Genomic DNA, 17,967 nt, shown 5'->3' on the forward strand with positions numbered 1-17,967 from the left:
CTAGAGGGATATACTTATTCATTGATCGTTGAATGTGATTTTTTACCATCCCTGGTTAGTATAGTAAAATATTAGCATAATTTTCGAAATCGGCATCAAGATGCGGAGAAAATACACATCTCAAAAATTAACCAATAAGAGTTCCTCAGATGTCACTATTTTAATAAAAAGCTATCATGAAGTCGCTAATTGTGGATAATGGAAATCCAACGTGCCCCACGATTTTATTTTAGTCTTCCTAGACTAATGAAGGAGAGGTGTGATAACTGCTAACTGCTACGTAGCGGCCGCCATCTTGGATTTTCAAGATCATGAAATACACAGTTTTATAATGGCCACAGAGATTAAGGTGTGTTCCAAATTTCAGATCAATCGGTCAACAGGAAGGGGGTCAAATTTCTATTAATGTGGGTCAGCGCTACAGACATACATGCTACAAACATACAAACATAAAAACATACAAACATTCAAACGATGCGGTGAGAAAGGGCATGTTGCGAGAGACTGCACGAAGCAACCGAAATGCCTGCTCTGCAAACCAGAGAACGGCAGCGACCATGCGACAGGAAGCTTCAAGTGTCCCTCGTATAAGAAGGCGTTAGCAGAATCGCAGTAACGGAGATAATTCAGATCAATCTGAACCATTGCAACACAGCTCAGCAACTGTTGTGGCAGTCGACAACAGAGACAAAATGCGACGTTGCAATCATAGCGGAGCCGTACCGAGTACCCCGTGATAATGGCAGCTGGGCGACGGATAGCTTAGGGATTGCTGCAATACAGGTGATGGGCAGATATCCTATCCAGGAAGTGGTTGGAGGTTCACATGAAGGTTTCGTAATCGCCAAAATTAATGGAATCTTCATGTGTAGTTGCTACGCACCCCCGAGATGGACAACTGAGCAATTCCACCAGATGCTAGACGCAATGACCGAGGAACTAATCGGTAGAACACCGATCGTCATTGGAGGCGACTTCAACGCCTGGGCGGTGGAGTGGGGAAGTAGATGCACCAACATCAGAGGGTACAGTCTACTGGAAGCTCTAGCAAAGCTGGATGTAACGTTACTGAACGAAGGTACCACCAGCACTTTCCGGAAAGATGGGCGCGAATCCATCATCGACGTTACTTTTTGCAGTCCGTCGCTGTTGGCGAGTACGGAGTGGAAAGTGTGCGAGTCGTATACGCACAGTGATCACCAGGCGATCCGGTACAGAATCGGTCAACGAAACCACGTGCTAGTTCGGAGGACAACAAGAGGTGAGCGGAAGTGGAAGACGAATGCTTTCGACAATGACCTTTTCGTCGAAGCACTTCGTCTAGCTAGCGGAGCTTCAGATTGGAACGCAGAAAAGTTGACAGATCTACTGGTGAGAGCATGCGACACTACCATGCCGAGGAAAGTTGTACCAAAAAATGGAAGACGCCCAGCTTACTGGTGGAACGACTCTCTTCGCAACCTTCGCGCTAGCTGTCTTCAAGCCAGAAGACGCGTTCAGAGAGCACGAAATAGCGCTGATAGAGAGGAACGTAATACGGTGTACCGAGCAGCTAGAGCCGCCTTGAAACGGGGAATTACACTGAGCAAAGCGAACTGTTTCAAGGAGCTGTGCCGAGATGCAGATGCCAACCCATGGGGCAACGCGTATCGAGTCGTGATGGCGAAGATCAGAGGACCTGTGACGCCCGTCGAATCGTGTCCCGAGAAGCTGAAGGTCATTGTGGAGGGTTTATTTCCGATGCATGATCCTACGATATGGCCACCGACACCGTACGCCGAAATAGCTACCGAACGTTCTCAAGTTTCCAGTGAAGAACTGGTAACAGTGGCGAAGAGACTGCAGGTAAACAAAGCGCCCGGCCCCGACGGAATCCCCAACGCGGCCCTGAAAACGGCGATTCAGGCGTTCCCGGACATTTTCAGGATAGTGCTACAGAAATGCCTGGATGATGGTCACTTTCCTAAGAAATGGAAGATCCAAAAGTTAGTGCTGCTGCCAAAACCAGGAAAGCCCCCGGGGGTACCAACATCCTATAGGCCTATATGCCTGCTGGATACTCTTGGGAAACTCTTGGAAAGGATTATCCTCAACAGACTGACGAAATGTACGGAGAGTGACCATGGTCTGTCAAAGATGCAGTGTGGATTCCGGAAAGGCAGGTCCACCGTTGATGCTATCCGGACAGTGGTTGAAAAAGCAGAGAAGGCATCACAGCAAAAGCGGAGGGGCGACCGACACTGTGCTGTAGTAACGATCGACGTGAGGAATGCTTTCAACAGCGCTAGCTGGGAAGCCATTGCCGAGTCCCTACATCGTATGAAGGTTCCTGGGTACCTGTGCAGAATTCTAGGAAGCTACTTCCAGAACCGCGTCCTAGTCTACGAGACGAGCACGGGGCAGACAACGTTGAATATAACGGCCGGAGTACCACAAGGCTCTATCCTGGGCCCAACGCTCTGGAACGTAATGTATAACGGAGTACTGAATCTGAAGCTTCCCAAAGGCGTGGAGATCGTGGGCTTCGCGGATGATATCGCTCTCACAGTGGCAGGCGAGACACTCGAAGAGGTGAAGATGCTTGCAACCGAGTCCATCGTCTCAGTAGGGAACTGGATGCAAGCAGCGAAACTGCAGATTGCTCATAATAAAACGGAAGTATTGTTGGTGAGTAACTGCAAAGCCGTGCAGCGAGCGGAAATCACAGTCGGGGAACACGTGATAACTTCTAAGCGTAGGTTGAAATACTTGGGAGTTATGATCGACGACCGGCTGAATTTCAACAACCACGTCGACTACGTCTGCGAGAAAGCAGAGAAGTCCATTAGCGCGATAGCGCGAATAATGCCGAATAACGCAGGACCTTGCAGTAGCAAAAGGCGTCTCCTGGCTGCTGTATCCTCGTCCATACTGCGGTACGGAGCACCAGCCTGGTCGGCGGCTCTCGAAACCCACCGGAATCGTAGAAAACTGGACCGTACGTTTCGGCTCATGGCGATGCGAGTTGCGAGCGCGTATAGGACGATCTCGTTGGAGGCAGTCTGCGTTATCGCCGGCATGATCCCTATTGGCATCACTCTGGCGGAAGACAGAGAGTGCTACAGACGAAAGGAAATCAGGGGTATCCGGAAAACAGCGAGAGTAGAATCACTCTTGAAGTGGCAGCAGGAATGGGACACGGCGGAGAAAGGCAGGTGGACGTATGGGCTCATACCGGTACTATCGACCTGGCTGAACAGGAAGCACGGGGAGGTGATTTTTCATCTGACACAGTTCCTGTCTGGACATGGCTGCTTCAGGCAATATTTGCACCGGTTCGGGCACGCAACGTCGCCACTCTGTCCGGAGTGTGAAGATGTGGAGGAAACACCAGAACACGTGGTATTCGAGTGTCCCAGGTTCACCGCAAGACGCGAGGGGCTGCCTGCCCTTCATGCCGGGAACATAGTAGAGAAAATGTGTCGCGACGAGGGCACCTGGAACGCTGTGAACAGTGTAATCATACACATCATGTCCGAGCTACAGCGGAAGTGGAGGGCCGACCAGCGTAGTAATAACCCCTGACCATAGAAGAGGAACTAATGCGAGGGCTGTTGCAAAGTGTAGTACCCCACGAGAGTCGTTGTGACGGAGTGCGCGTTATGTTGGAGGGCACTGCCTAATCGGCGCTCCGTTGGGAAGAGAAATCCTGCGAGGGTGGCTGTGACGGGGCGCGCGTCAAGTTGGAGGGCGCTTCCTAATCGGTTCACGTCTCGACAGGTGAGAAACCCCGCGAGAGTGACTGTGACGGGTTGCGCGTCAAGCTGGAGGGCAATTCCTAATCGGTACACGTCTCGACGGGTAAGCGGTATCTGGAGAGCAGGGTCAAGAAAATGCTGGCAATGCCTGTTGGTGGATTGAGAGAGGAACATTGCGAGGGTCGTTTCGGCGGAGCGAGAGCCTAGGAGAGCATCATCAAATCGGTGGGTACCCCCACGAGAGTTGCTGTGACGGAGTGCGCGTTATGTTGGAGGGCACTGCCTAATCGGCGCTCCGTTGGGAAGAGAAATCCTGCGAGGGTGGCTGTGACGGGGCGCACGTCAAGATGGAGGGCGCTTCCTAATCGGTTCACGTCTCGACAGGTAAGAAACCCCGCGAGGGTGACTGTGACGGGTTGCGCGTCATGTTGGAGGGCAATTCCTAATCGGTACACGTCTCGACGGGTAAAAGGAAGCCTGTGCTGCGGATGTGCGTGGCGGAGTACAACGGAAACGTAAATGAGATGTATAGAGAAAAAGGGAAGGATCAACGCTAGTTAGCGTTGAAAACTCGTGAAGTGCATGAGCACAGCCGCCCCCTGAAGTAGTCGCCTAGATGTGGTCCCGGGGGGAATGAGGCTACGAGTAGAGGGCTTGGTTTTTGTGGGTGCGATCCCCACTCGACGTCTGGGTTATCCCTTCCCAGATAAGGCTGGAAGAGCGTTCCTCACCTCTATAAAAAAAAAAAAAAAAAAAAAAAAAACAAACATTCAAACATCAAACATACAAACATACAAACATACAAACATACAAACATACAAACATACAAACCTAAAAACATACAAACATACAAACATACAAACATACAAACATACAAATATAAAAACATACAAACATACAAACAAACAAACTTCTCTAGAAAATATGGTTTTATTTGGATAAAACATGAAAAATCTCGTATTTATTGCTCGACAATATGATTATTTGACGTGCATGAAACAATTAAACAGTATTTGAGGTTCTCTTCTTCTAGAATCTCCAGAAAATAAGGTTTTATTTGGACAAAACTTGAAAAATATTCTATTTTTTGCTCAAAAATGTGATTCATTGAAGTACACTGTTTCTGGTTATAGATCACTGCATCAAACCTAACCTCAATCCGCTGTTCTTTTCCTTCTCGATTTTGACATTTCTGTTGTGTTTTTTCACCATATTCGTAGCTATCTTTATCCCACTCACGAAGAATATGGAGTAAAAAACTCCGCCTGCGTATGACATATATATATATATATATATATATATATATATATGTATATATATATATATATATATATATATATATATATATATATATATATATATATGTATATATATATATATATATATATATATATGTATATATATATATATATATATATATATATATATATATATATATATATATATATATATATATATATATATATATATATATATATATATATATATATATATATATATATATATATATATATATATATATATATATATATATATATATATATATTATATATATATATATATATATATATATATATATATATATATATATATATATATATATATATATATATATATATATATATATATATATATATATATATATATATATATATATATATATATATATATATATATATATATATATATATATACCTAAAAATAATCTTTGCCCATGTTGTGAGACACATTAGATTTTGAGATTTTTCATTTCGCCGACTGGTCGGTTTATGTAAACGGATGTGAACGGAAGGATTACTTGGTTTTCAAATTCATATCAAGTCAATGGAGCATATTGGTCCTACGATCTTCTGAACTTTAGAATGATTTGGAAGACCTATAACGGACCTATAAACTCAAAGTCAGCAAGGCATACGGCTCTATTAACCGTTTTGGGTAAGATTTCTTGTAATGAACATTGCACTAATCGTGGTTGAAATGGTGATCAATTGATCTGAACTTCTGAATGTTTTGGAGGACCTAGAACATATACTCTATATATATAAAAATGGAATGATGTCTGTCTGTCTGATTCTTATGGACTCGGAAACTACTGAACCGATCGACATAAAAATTGGTATGTAGGAGTTTATGGGGCTGGGGAAGGTTTTAGTGACAGTTTGAGACCCTCCCCCCTCTCTAAGAGGGAGCTGCCATACAAATGAAACACAAATTTCTATGTTTCTCGAGAATCACTCCACATACCGCCCCCCCCCCGCCCTCTTAGAAGGTGGGGGGGAATGTGGAGTGATGTGGAGTGATTCTTAGAGGTACAAATGAAACACAAATTTCTGCATTACTTGAGAATTAATCAAGCAAATAATACCAAATTTGGCATGTGGAGGTTATAGGGTGCAATAAATGTTTTTATGGTAGTGAAACACTCCAGCCCAACCCCCCCAAAAAAAAAGAGGAGGGTGGTTGAAAAATCTTGAACGAGAATTGTGTCTGAAAATAATCTGATATTATAATGTCGAGTTTTGGTAGAAGAACGTGGCGGACTCGATTATATACAGACCCAATATATTATATGTAATTTCTAGTACATACAATTTTGCACTCGATTATATACAGTTAAAAAAAAATTTTTTTTACATTTCAAAAATCACTTTTTCCAAGAAAAAATGTAACCTTTGAACGTTAAGGTGTAATTTAAGTGGCTATTATATGTACAGTGATTTTTTTTAAGAGTTGACCAATCAAAATTTAGATTCTTATTTTTTCTTCCAAATATAGTTTTTTCAAAGTGGAAAAATATGTTCTGAGTTGAGAAAAGTATCGCACTCTTACCTGTTCAACCCCGGTGAGGTCGGTAAACCTGTCCACCAGGTACCGAATTGATTTGCCGCTGCGCAGGTCCCACTTGAGTCCACTGAGCGATGCCGCAATACTGGATGCTGCCACCGTGCTGGCCGAGTAATTGGAAAAGTAGTGCTCTGAAAAAGGGGAAGGGAAAAGCAAACAAACAAAACAGGAAGGTATTAGTCACATGTCAGTGGTTAATTAGGACATCAGTCCGGGGCTCGGGAAACAGAGCATAACGCAGCCTGGAAGGAAGTAATTGGCAACGAATCGTGACCACCATCATCATATCATACGGAAGGAACAACAACAAAGCGCAACAAGCAATTGCATACATCGGAAGGGATTCATATCCGGTCCCCGGACCCGCGGCGCGCAACCTCTTTGTCGCGGAGAGAATTTTTGTGGGTGAATCATTAAGTGGCATCATATGCAAAACTATAACGCACACAACACAAAGTGAGCTCTCGCGAGACGCGACAAGAAAACAACAAAAGAGGAAGAAAACTGTGCAAAATAATGAATGAAATCCAAATTACTGGAGCGGATGTCGAAATGACACCCTCACAGAATCAACGACAGAAAAGCGCAGAGAATGCACTTTTGCGTTTTTGTGCGGGACGACGGCGAAGACTTTGGGTGCATTATCGTCTCTTATTCACATAATTGCCAGACACTGGCAAAGGAGATGCAGGCGGCGCAAAGTGCGCGACGGAATCAAAATGCAATAAATTTGCATCAAATTGATGTTCTGTGTAACGCACTTTTGCACTTGCCAACATCAATCCGTCACTCCGGGGGGATCGTGATTTTTTGGAAGTTCTGCGCTGCGAAGATTGGTTTATTGGGGAAATTTTTCTTCATTTGAGGATGACTCATTGCATCGAACATTATGTCACGGAGCCGCCACAGCTGATATCCCGTTATCAGATGGCGACGATCTTAACTAGTGCTCGTTCGACAATTTGTGCCTTTCTTCTTTTTTGGGTTGAGTGAGATAAATTAGAACCACTGCCAGAAGAGGGGCGAAACATGGGACCTTAAAATTGCAAACATATGGCGGGTCTCCCATAGCTTGCAACAGCAGCGCACATATTTCTTCTCGGACTTAATCCTTTGGGATTGGGTGAGGTCAATGAACTTGGACATTTCTGGGCAAGGGATTCGAGAGATGACCTCATCATCGGCATGCGCAGCGAAGGATACATCAATCATCAACGCACGAGGAATGCAAACAAAAGCTACAAGTCAACGAAGTTCATGCGAAATTGAAATCGGTTAGAAATAGTGGAACTCACAATTTGACGATGTTTACGATGATTAGAAGTTACTCAAAGTTCGTGAAATAAGTTGACATTTCATTCCATCCGCTTTTGAAACTTTAATTAAAATTAAAATTTGTACCCTGATTGTAATAATGAAATTTGTGGTTTATACTTGGGTAATAGATTAAAGTACTGAATTCATTTGAATCTTTTGGTGGATTATTAAATAGCGATTCCATTTGAATTCGAAGGTCGATTCTTATGTAATTTTTTATTTGACTCAAATTTGACAAACGTATTCTTCATGATGAAAAAGGCAATTTGTATCATTGGTTCTCCATTATTTTTCTATAACCACATCACTTAATTCATTCAAGCATTGCAGTCGAAAATTATCTAATACTTTAGAAAAATTTACTTCTAGGTTAAAAAGACTCGAAAACCATTCAAAAACGACCAGAAGCTGACAATATTCAGTAAACTTTATTTTTAAACCTCTGTTATCGCAGAAACGGTAACAATTGGCAAAATTTTGCCGCACACCTTTTTGACTGCAAATTATGCGTGCTTTCATAAAATCGAGTCTAGAAATAATTATGGAAATCATTTCAACAATTCAAAAATCTAACCATTCAAAAAAATATAACCTTTTCGGTCATTATTTTTCCATTTTGACCTACTGCTGCAACAAATCGAAAAATAAAAAAAAAATCAAAAACACTTTTCTGAAATATTGGAGTGTGTTATTTTGAGTGTGTATATTTTTTTAAATCCTAAAATGTTGTCCTAAGGTGTCAATGCAAAGGATGCAGTTGGAAGAAGGAAATGATATCAGCTACGCTTCGAAATAGATGAGGAGGAAAATTCTAGAAGTGAGCATAGTATATGATAGCAGCCATTCCATGTCAAACCAATATAGTGGTTAGGGTGCTCATTTCCATTTTAGGGTGGTCCGAAAATTCCGCCTTTTTTCGCCTTTTTCCCAAAAATAACTACTTTCGAAAATTCTTTTGGACTACTGAACCGATTCAGCTTATTGATACATCAAATGAAAGCCAATTACCGTTTTGTCTCAAATTCCGAACACTTAAGCTTTTTTGGCCATTAAAGTGTCTCATTACTCAAAATGGTACTTTTTCGCGAAATTAATGTGATTTTTGGATGCAATAGAGCCTTTTCTTTCATTTGGCTACTATAAAATTAATTTAAAAATTCATATTCATGGTGAAAAACTAAAAAATATGTTTGATTACATTTGTCTCAAATTCCGAACACCCAAAATGCATTTTTTTTTAAATCATTACTTTTGAGCACGGTCTAGTACGATTTAGATGACCGATACATCAAATCAAAGCGAATTAGCTATTCTTCTTTGGAAAAATATAACGCTCCTCAAAATTTGGATATTGCGCTTCGAAACTTGATTCAAATTCCGAATTTGCTAACGCAAACATTTTATCGCTGGTTTTGACAGTCACTTTTTTGCAAATGCTAAGTATTTTAAGTTATACAGGTAAACTTCGATATAACGCACATTTTACTTCCAAAATTGTACGTTATATCGAAACATAATAAAGTACTCACAAACGTAGTCTATAATACATTATTGTGTTGCTGTTTTAGTAAAGTTAATGAATAACTTCAATCAGAAGACGAAGCCAGCCTTTCTCATGATGTTTTCCTTCGTACTGTTGATTAAAGCTTGATTCATTTAGAATCCTGAATCACAAAACCAGCTGTACTTCGGGATTTATTGAAGGTACAAAACTTGTTTTAGCATCACAATACAGGTAATTCATTGTTCTATCAGAAAAAAAATATTGAAAAAAATTTTCCATTACTTTTTGGAAATGTGTACGTTATATCGAAGTTTCCCTGTATACAGTATCAATACCTGTGAATGATGTTAAAATGAAGCCTACACCACAAGGAATGTCAGGGTATTTATTATTCAATTATTGAAAATATTAAAGTTCAGTAAATTTACATTTAAAAACGAAGTGTTCGGAATTTGAGACTGTTCGGATTTTGATACGGAACGGTACTCAGTCTTTTTTGAAAAAAAAAAACATTACGCTTGCCAAAAATATGGATTTTGTGTTCGTGATTATTGATTGTACATTTTTCTTGTTGTTTTCATGGCTTTGGACTAAAGGGTGTGTCACATCAAATTGCATCACGGAAAAAACGCTGTAGAAATTTAATTTTTAGGAATTATATCTTCAGCTTTCGCTTATAATCAGATAAGAGTGTATAGATCACGTTGGCCATGCTTCACTGTCAATTTTTCGTAAATTTGGAAAAATGTCGTCGAACGAAAAAGAGCGTCGTGAATTAATCCTGTACACTCATTTCGAGAATCCGGAGTTGTCACATCGGGACATCGGTAAGATGCTGGGAATCGTCCAATCCACGGTCAGCAGAGTACTAAAGGGTGTGTCACATCAAATTGCATCACGGAAAAAACGCCGTAGAAATTTAATTTTTAGGAATTATATCTTCAGCTTTCGCTTATAATCAGATAAGAGTGTATAGATCACGTTGGCCATGCTTCACTGTCAATTTTTCGTAAATTTGGAAAAATGTCGTCGAACGAAAAAGAGCGTCGTGAATTAATCCTGTGCACTCATTTCAACAATCCGGAGTTGTCACATCGGGACATCGGTAAGATGCTGGGAATCGTCCAATCCACGGTCAGCAAAGTACTAAAACGATACTTCGAGAACCTAACCATCGACCGGAAGGTGAAGAACGGCAAACATAGATTCTCCGTCAGTAAAAAAGATCACAAGCGCGTAGTTAAGCAGTTTAGACGTGATCCGAGAAGTTCGGTCCGGGATGTCGACAATAAGCTGAATTTGTCAAGTTCATTCGTCCAGCGGACCAAGCAGCGGGAGGGCCTGCGTACATACAAAGTTCAGAAGGCTCCTAACCGCGACGAAAGGCAAAACATGGTGGGGAAGACGCGAGCCCGGAAGCTGTACACCGAAATGCTGATGAAGCCGCATTGCCTGGTAATGGACGACGAAACCAACGTCAAAGCGGACTTTCGTCAGCTGCCGGGCCTGTTGTTCTTCTCCGCAGAGGACAAATTCAGCGTTCCGGAGGAGATTCACAAGCAGAAACTATCCAAGTTTGCCAAAAAGAACATGGTGTGGCAAGCGATCTGCTCTTGCGGAAAGCGGAGCGCCCCCTTCGTGATGACCGGCACGGTAAACGGGCAGGTTTACCTTAAGGAGTGCCTACAGAAGCGCTTACTACCACTATTGAAGCAGCACGAGGGCCCGACCATCTTCTGGCCGGATCTCGCTTCGTGCCACTATTCAAAGGACGTGTTGGAGTGGTACGAAGCCAACGGGGTCACCTTCGTGCCAAAGGAAATGAACCCGCCCAACGCGCCGGAGCTTCACCCAATAGAGAAATATTGGGCGATTATGAAGCAGGCCCTCCGGAATGACCCAAGAGTTGTCAAATCGGAGGCGGACTTCAAGAGGAAATGGATTTCTGTTCAAAAAAAACTACAACCTGACGTTGTACAGAACCTTATGGACGGGGTAAAGAGGAAGGTGCGAGCATACGGGCTTGGGATCGAAGTATGAATAAAAAGAAAATGCCAAAAGTTGTTTAATAGTTTTTATTTTACTGTCTAAAATTTTCAAAAGAATCGGTCTACTGGGCGAATTTCTACAGCGTTTTTTCCGTGATGCAATTTGATGTGACACACCCTTTAAAACGATACTTCGAGAACCTAACCATCGACCGGAAGGTGAAGAACGGCAAAAATGGATGCTCCGTCAGTGAAAAAGATCACAAGCGCGTAGTTCAGCAGTTTAGACGTGATCCGAGAAGTTCGGTCCGGGATGTCGCCAATAAGCTGAATTTGTCAAGTTCATTCGTCCAGCGGATCAAGCAGCAGGAGGGCCTGCGTATATACAAGGTTCAGGAGGCTCCTAACCGCGACGAAAGGCAAAACATGGTGGGGAAGACGCGAGCCCGGAAGCTGTACACCGAAATGCTGACGAAGCCGCATTGCCTGGTAATGGACGACGAAACCTACGTCAAAGCGGACTTTCGTCAGCTGCCGGGCCTGTTGTTCTTCTCCGCAGAGGACAAATTCAGCGTTCCGGAGGAGATTCGCAAGCAGAAACTGTCCAAGTTTGCCAAGAAGTACATGGTGTGGCAAGCGATCTGCTCTTGCGGAAAGCGGAGCGCCCCCTTCGTGATGACCGGCACGGTAAACGAGCAGGTTTACCTTAAGGAGTGCCTACAGAAGCGCTTACTACCACTATTGAAGCAGCACGAGGGCCCGACCATCTTCTGGCCGGATCTCGCTTCTTGCCACTATTCAAAGGACGTGTTGGAGTGGTACGAAGCCAACGGGGTCACCTTCGTGCCAAAGGAAATGAACCCGCCCAACGCGCCGGAGCTTCGCCCAATAGAGAAATATTGGGCGATTATGAAACAGGCCCTCCGGAAGAACCCAAAAGTTGTCAAATCGGAGGCGGACTTCAAGAGAAAATGGATTTCTGTTCAAAAAAAACTTCAACCTGACGTTGTACAGAACCTTATGGACGGGGTAAAGAGGAAGGTGCGAGCATACGGGCTTGGGCTCGAAGTATGAATAAAAAGAAAATGCCAAAAGTTGTTTAATAGTTTTTATTTTACTGTCTAAAATTTTCAAAAGGATCGGTCTACTGGGCGAATTTCTACAGCGTTTTTTCCGTGATGCAATTTGATGTGACACACCCTTTAGATGGCGCTATATCTTTTTATATTTTTTCTTGAAAGCTGAGAATTTTTTGCATAACATATCCAAAAATCAGAGAATCTAACAATTTTTTTTCGTTTTTAAGTTATGAATTTCCAAATTTAACCGATGATTAAAAATATCAAATTTCTACCCCTTTCTCCAAAAAAGACTTTTTTCGAAAAAAAAATCATAACTTTTGAACTACTGGACCGATTCAGATGTCTGTCATACAAATGAAACACAAATTTCTGAATTACTCGAGAACTAATCAAGCAAACGAACCCAAATTTGGCATGTGCAATAAATATTTCTATAGTGGTTAGACACTCCTCCCGCTCTCTAAGAGTGGGCTATCATACAAATGAAACACAAATTTCTGCATAACTCGAAAACTATTCAAGCAAATGGAGGCACATTTGGCATATGTAGGTTTTACGGGGCACGAAACGTTTACACTTTTTACACTCCTCCCCCCTCTCCAAGGGGGCTGCCATACAAACGAAACACAAACTTCTGCATAACTCGAGAACTAATCAAGCACAATTTGGGATGTGAGGGTTTTTGGGTATGAGAAATGTTTCTATAATGGTATGACACCCCTCCCTCCTCTGGAATGGAGAGGGGGTCCCATAAAAATATTACACATATTTCAACCAAAAATATTCCAACCAAACATGACAATTGAAAATTTTCGGAAAACTCTGAGAGAAAAAAAGGGAAATTTTGGAAAATTAAAAAACAATTGTAGAACATATGGAAATGACAAGTGCTGTTAGTTCATTTGATGTTTGCGCTAGCGAAATTGATCTTAGTTCGAAACTGGAAATGGATTTTAATGTGATGAAACGCACTCCTATACCTTCTTCTATCATATTTTTGGTATAAAACATTTATTCCATGTAACGGAGAAACATGTTATTTGCAAGTGGTTGAAAAATCTTGAACGAGAATTGTGTCTGAAAATGATATGATATTATAATGATGAGTTTTGTTAGAAGTACTAGAAATGTTATAGTAAAAGGTAAATTCAACGGGGTCGAATAGAAGATCGATCAATGAACAGTTCTGCGATTGGACCCACGAACTTGCGCTTAGTAAGAAAATGTGAATGTTTGTAGGTATTGATAACAAAAAGAAAATTTTGGGCGGAACGAAGTTTGCCGGATCAGCTAGTATTGTAATAATGCTCATTAAAGACTGCATTTTTTCTTTTGAACACACGAGCTATAACGTCATGACAATTAATTGAGTTTTGGTCTGGCGATAGCGAAGGCTGTGTCGGCGTTCCTCATGATAGCGTCTCGCGAGCGAGTGTATTTTTTCTCACGCCGCTTTTGTTGATCGTGTCGTAGGAATCGCAGTCGTCTCTTGTTTGTTTCGTCTTCTCCAATTCAAAATGCGTAATGATGTTCATAGTGTTGTCTCTTCAGATCGGCTGGGGACTTTTTCGTCTAAGAAATTTCCTCTGCTTTGCAGATTTGACGCGAGATTTATATATACAGCCATTCCCGTTCTGACCGGGGTTTTGTTTTTCGTAAAAGAAATTTTCTTCCGACTTGCGCTGTGGTCACGCGTATTCTAGAGCTTGCCACTCCAGAATACATTCCAGGCGTATTATTCGGCATAGAAATCTTAACTAAGTACTACTAATAAAATTGACGCAAGTAATTGACATCGAAAAAAAAACTTGGAAGGTTTTCGAGGATCAAAAAATCCATTGAGCTGAAACTATGCAAAGTTATTTTTTTAGGCTAATAAACAAAATGTACATGATCGGTTTTTGAAATTTTACATGACAATTTTCGCTGCCACCCTAGGGAACATCTACAAGGAAAAAGTTTTTCGAACAACAACTTTTTCATGTTTTTCTTACAAAAAATTATTCGTTTAATGTAACTCGTAACTCGTAACATTTTGATGTATAATTTATCGATTTTTACATGATGATCTGCTAACTTTTTCTTTCTGAAAACATGTCTTGAACATTTTAAACGCGAGAATTTACGCAGAAAAATGTTAAGACTCTTCATGTAAAAATGCCTTATACTCCAGAAACTTTAGAAGATAGAAAGTTGACGTCTTCGATGAAAGTTCGTATTTTAAAAAGATCTAAAACTTTGTCGAATATGTACAGTATATCGCTATCTTCACAAACAAATTTAGGATAAGTTGTGATTTTTTCAAAGAAAACATGATAAAGTTGTTGTTAGAAAAACTTTTTCCCTCAAAAAGTGCCCATCCGACGTATAGACGACTTGTTGGAAATTGTCAAGGCACTATTCATATAATTTAGTTTTACAATTACCAAAAGCAAACAAGAATTTTTATTTTAGCTAGCAGATTAACTTCTACTGAAACCCGAAATTTAAAGGAGCCAGAAATGAAGTATAGAAAAAACTTCGACAGATTCAATTAGCCTTTCATCTGTAAGAAGTGTGACCAGGATATCTATTCATAATTCATAATTATTACCACATAATAATTTTGTGTGTCATTATCTATGATGAGTTCTGTATTATTTATGTTCAACTTGACCATTTGATCGCCATCGGTAGAAATACACTCTGTCCAACTTCTATAAGACCACCCTGAAGCTATTTCGTTGCAACACAAACAGTTAGAAATTCAATAAGATATATTCATATATTGTTGAATGCTTAGAATAAAGTATATTTAACGCCAATTTCGTTAAAAAGAGTTGTTTGTGTATTGGTTGTGCTTAAATATGATAATTTCAGCTGTCCAGTTTCTATAAGACCATTTCAAAATTCATAAGTATTATCAATGAAAAATTCAAAACGATCGGCTGATTTACATGTCAATAATTGGCAATTACGACCTTGAGCTCTTCAATCATGGTGTACCGTTTCCCCTCAGTGTAGATTCTGCGTATAAGGATCCCCCTAAAATTTTGAACATGATTCAAATCTGGAGAGCGAGTCGACCAGTCCAAAAAATTAAGTTTATGTCCTTAATCCATTGTTTAGTTTCCTTGCTGGTATGAATAGTAGCATTATTTTGCTAGAATGTGATTTTTTTGTGACGATATCAACGCAAAAACGATAGGAGAGAGGATTCCAGAACATTTATGTAATCCTTGATTGATGTGAAAGCTATTTTGAGCTTTCCATGCACGAGCCTCCACCAAAATTCCTGGTTGAAAAATAACTGTTCCTTATTCCGTAAATCACGCCAGTACACGTTGAAACCATCAGGACCATCCTAACTAAACTTTTTTTCGTCAGTGAAGATAAACTATACACCATGTCCCACTGTCGGTTCATGGGAGCTTTGGCAAAACTCAGACGAAGTGAGATGGTGTAAGATGAGCAGCTTTAACCTTTTAAACCCTCTTTATGTGAGGATTTTTTACCTAAACTTGACGAATTGTCACCCGAGTAACATTAATATTAAAATATAGCTTTATTTGCATAAGCGACTTTGAGGTATTCGAAGCTGTTCTAGCTATTTCCCGCTTTTGGAGCTCTCTTCTTTTTACCGTATCCTTGAGAATTCGAGCACTACTTGATGGGATCGTTCAATCCAACGAGAAATTTCTCTGATACCAACATTTTCTTGGTGGAATGCATCAATTTGTCCGTTAGCACTTTTCCCTTCGGCAATTTCCAGATTTATTGATCAAAACAACTAAAACAATGGAAAAATGTAATGGTCTTATAGAAACTTGACACTTGAAAAATACAAAACCTTTGGTTTACGCTCAGCGCTTGCACACACATATGAAAATAATGCAGTGTATGTTAGTCACCAATACCAATACACTAGAATATAAGTTGAAGCATTGTTTGTTTACAATGGCACAAAGCAGCAAAATCATCACCTGTTCTTATAGAAATTGGACAGAGTGTAGGTATATATTAAATGTAGAATGGTTTAGTGTTAAAATACTGCGCAATCGCAATGGTAACCGGAAACAACGCTCGACGTGTTCTCATATATGGCAACCAGTCTGTGTCTCACACATAAGACCGCGACGACCTCCCCGGGGCCATCAAACCGGGCACCTGATGGAGCACGCGTGTGGAGAAAAACCAAACAAATCACAACACGTCTCGGAGAGCTTATCAATTACCGATCTGTCGGTATTACACGGGGCAGCCTAGCAACTCGGGCACAATTGCAATCAGTATGGGAAACACGATCAGGAAAAACAACGATCAACTTTTTCCAATCGCAACCCTGCTCTGTCAGCCAGCAGGCCAATTAACCCGTTTAGTCCTTTTACGAGGGGGGTTCTCTCCCGTAGCATTCGCGGAATCACCTTCGCGCGCGCATTATGATCGCGAAAGGCGCGAGAGGGGGTGAGTTCGTAATAAAGAATCACGCCATCAAAACGGCGCCATCAGCGGCGCGAGCGGTGCTGCTTAATTGGAAACGGACCCTAACAATAATGAGATTCCCTTTTTTTTGCACACATACAAACACGAGCGCAAACACCCAGGGCTCGGCCAAATCCTTCTTCTTTCCAAAGGTGCGGCGGAGGCAGGGATTTGCGGCGGCTCGTTTGGTGGCCTGTCGACCCCAAACGATCTCCGAAGCAAACGTTCCGATCCCCAATTCTTGCACCCATTTATTAGCAGTAAATCATATTTTGTGGTCGATGAATTTCATGGTGCGCTCACACACACAGGCGCACACATTTTTCAGTTATCCTTTCATCTCACGGCGGCGGAGAAGCACGGTGGGAGAGAAGCGCACTTGGCAAGAAGTGAAACATTGCTCGAAAATTCCTTCAGGGCGGGAGCAAGAATCGTGGAAGAGGCGGTGGCCAAAAACAGAATGAACAAAAAAAAAGAACTTTGAATCGACCACCAAAATTGGCGCAGACGCGAAGACACAAATGCGGAAAATAAATGCCCACCGCCGCCGTGAAAAGAAAACGATCCATCGCTTTGCTCCAAGAAAAACGCGCACTCGCTGTGCGATGATGATTACGCCGGGATCCTCGAAGGTAGACCGCGACGTACCGAGTAATCTCCCTAAAGGACCTGCGGCTCTTTTTTTCGCGAACTCTGTGATCCTTTAATATTAGCACGGGTATGAGAGCGCTGTTACTTTTCGGGTCTCGCAAAGCAAAACGGAGAGGGAGAATCCAAAGAGTCTTTGGCTTTGATTACTTCGAACAGCGGCCGCCCGGGAACTGTCGCTCACCGTAAGCGTCGTCATCATCAAAACAGGCGCGCATAAAATATGCCCAATTTTACGACCTGTGCACCTCTTCTTCGCATGTCTCCATGTGTGTGGGTTGGGGCGTTGTTCACCGAGCCGATTTTGCTATGGTATCAAAGCGTGAGAAATATTTCCGCGGTGGACCACAGATTCATATGCGCGCAGCGCATATACAGAGAAAGAG

The 17,967-nt window shown here is 41.6% G+C and overlaps 1 protein-coding gene across 1 annotated transcript in view; it reads right to left on the reverse strand.

Moving 5' to 3' along the window:
* The window catches only part of LOC129761437 (G1/S-specific cyclin-D2), an 89,174-nt gene that overhangs the window by 6,788 nt on the left and 64,419 nt on the right, over window positions 1–17,967 (reverse strand). The window contains exon 3 of the mRNA XM_055759156.1: window positions 6,567–6,712. Coding sequence (XP_055615131.1) covers window positions 6,567–6,712 — 146 coding nt within the window. The remainder of the gene's footprint in view (window positions 1–6,566; window positions 6,713–17,967) is intronic.

The sequence above is a fragment of the Toxorhynchites rutilus genome, chromosome 1, assembly GCF_029784135.1.
Source record: "Toxorhynchites rutilus septentrionalis strain SRP chromosome 1, ASM2978413v1, whole genome shotgun sequence".
Taxonomy (NCBI): Eukaryota; Metazoa; Arthropoda; class Insecta; order Diptera; family Culicidae; genus Toxorhynchites; species Toxorhynchites rutilus.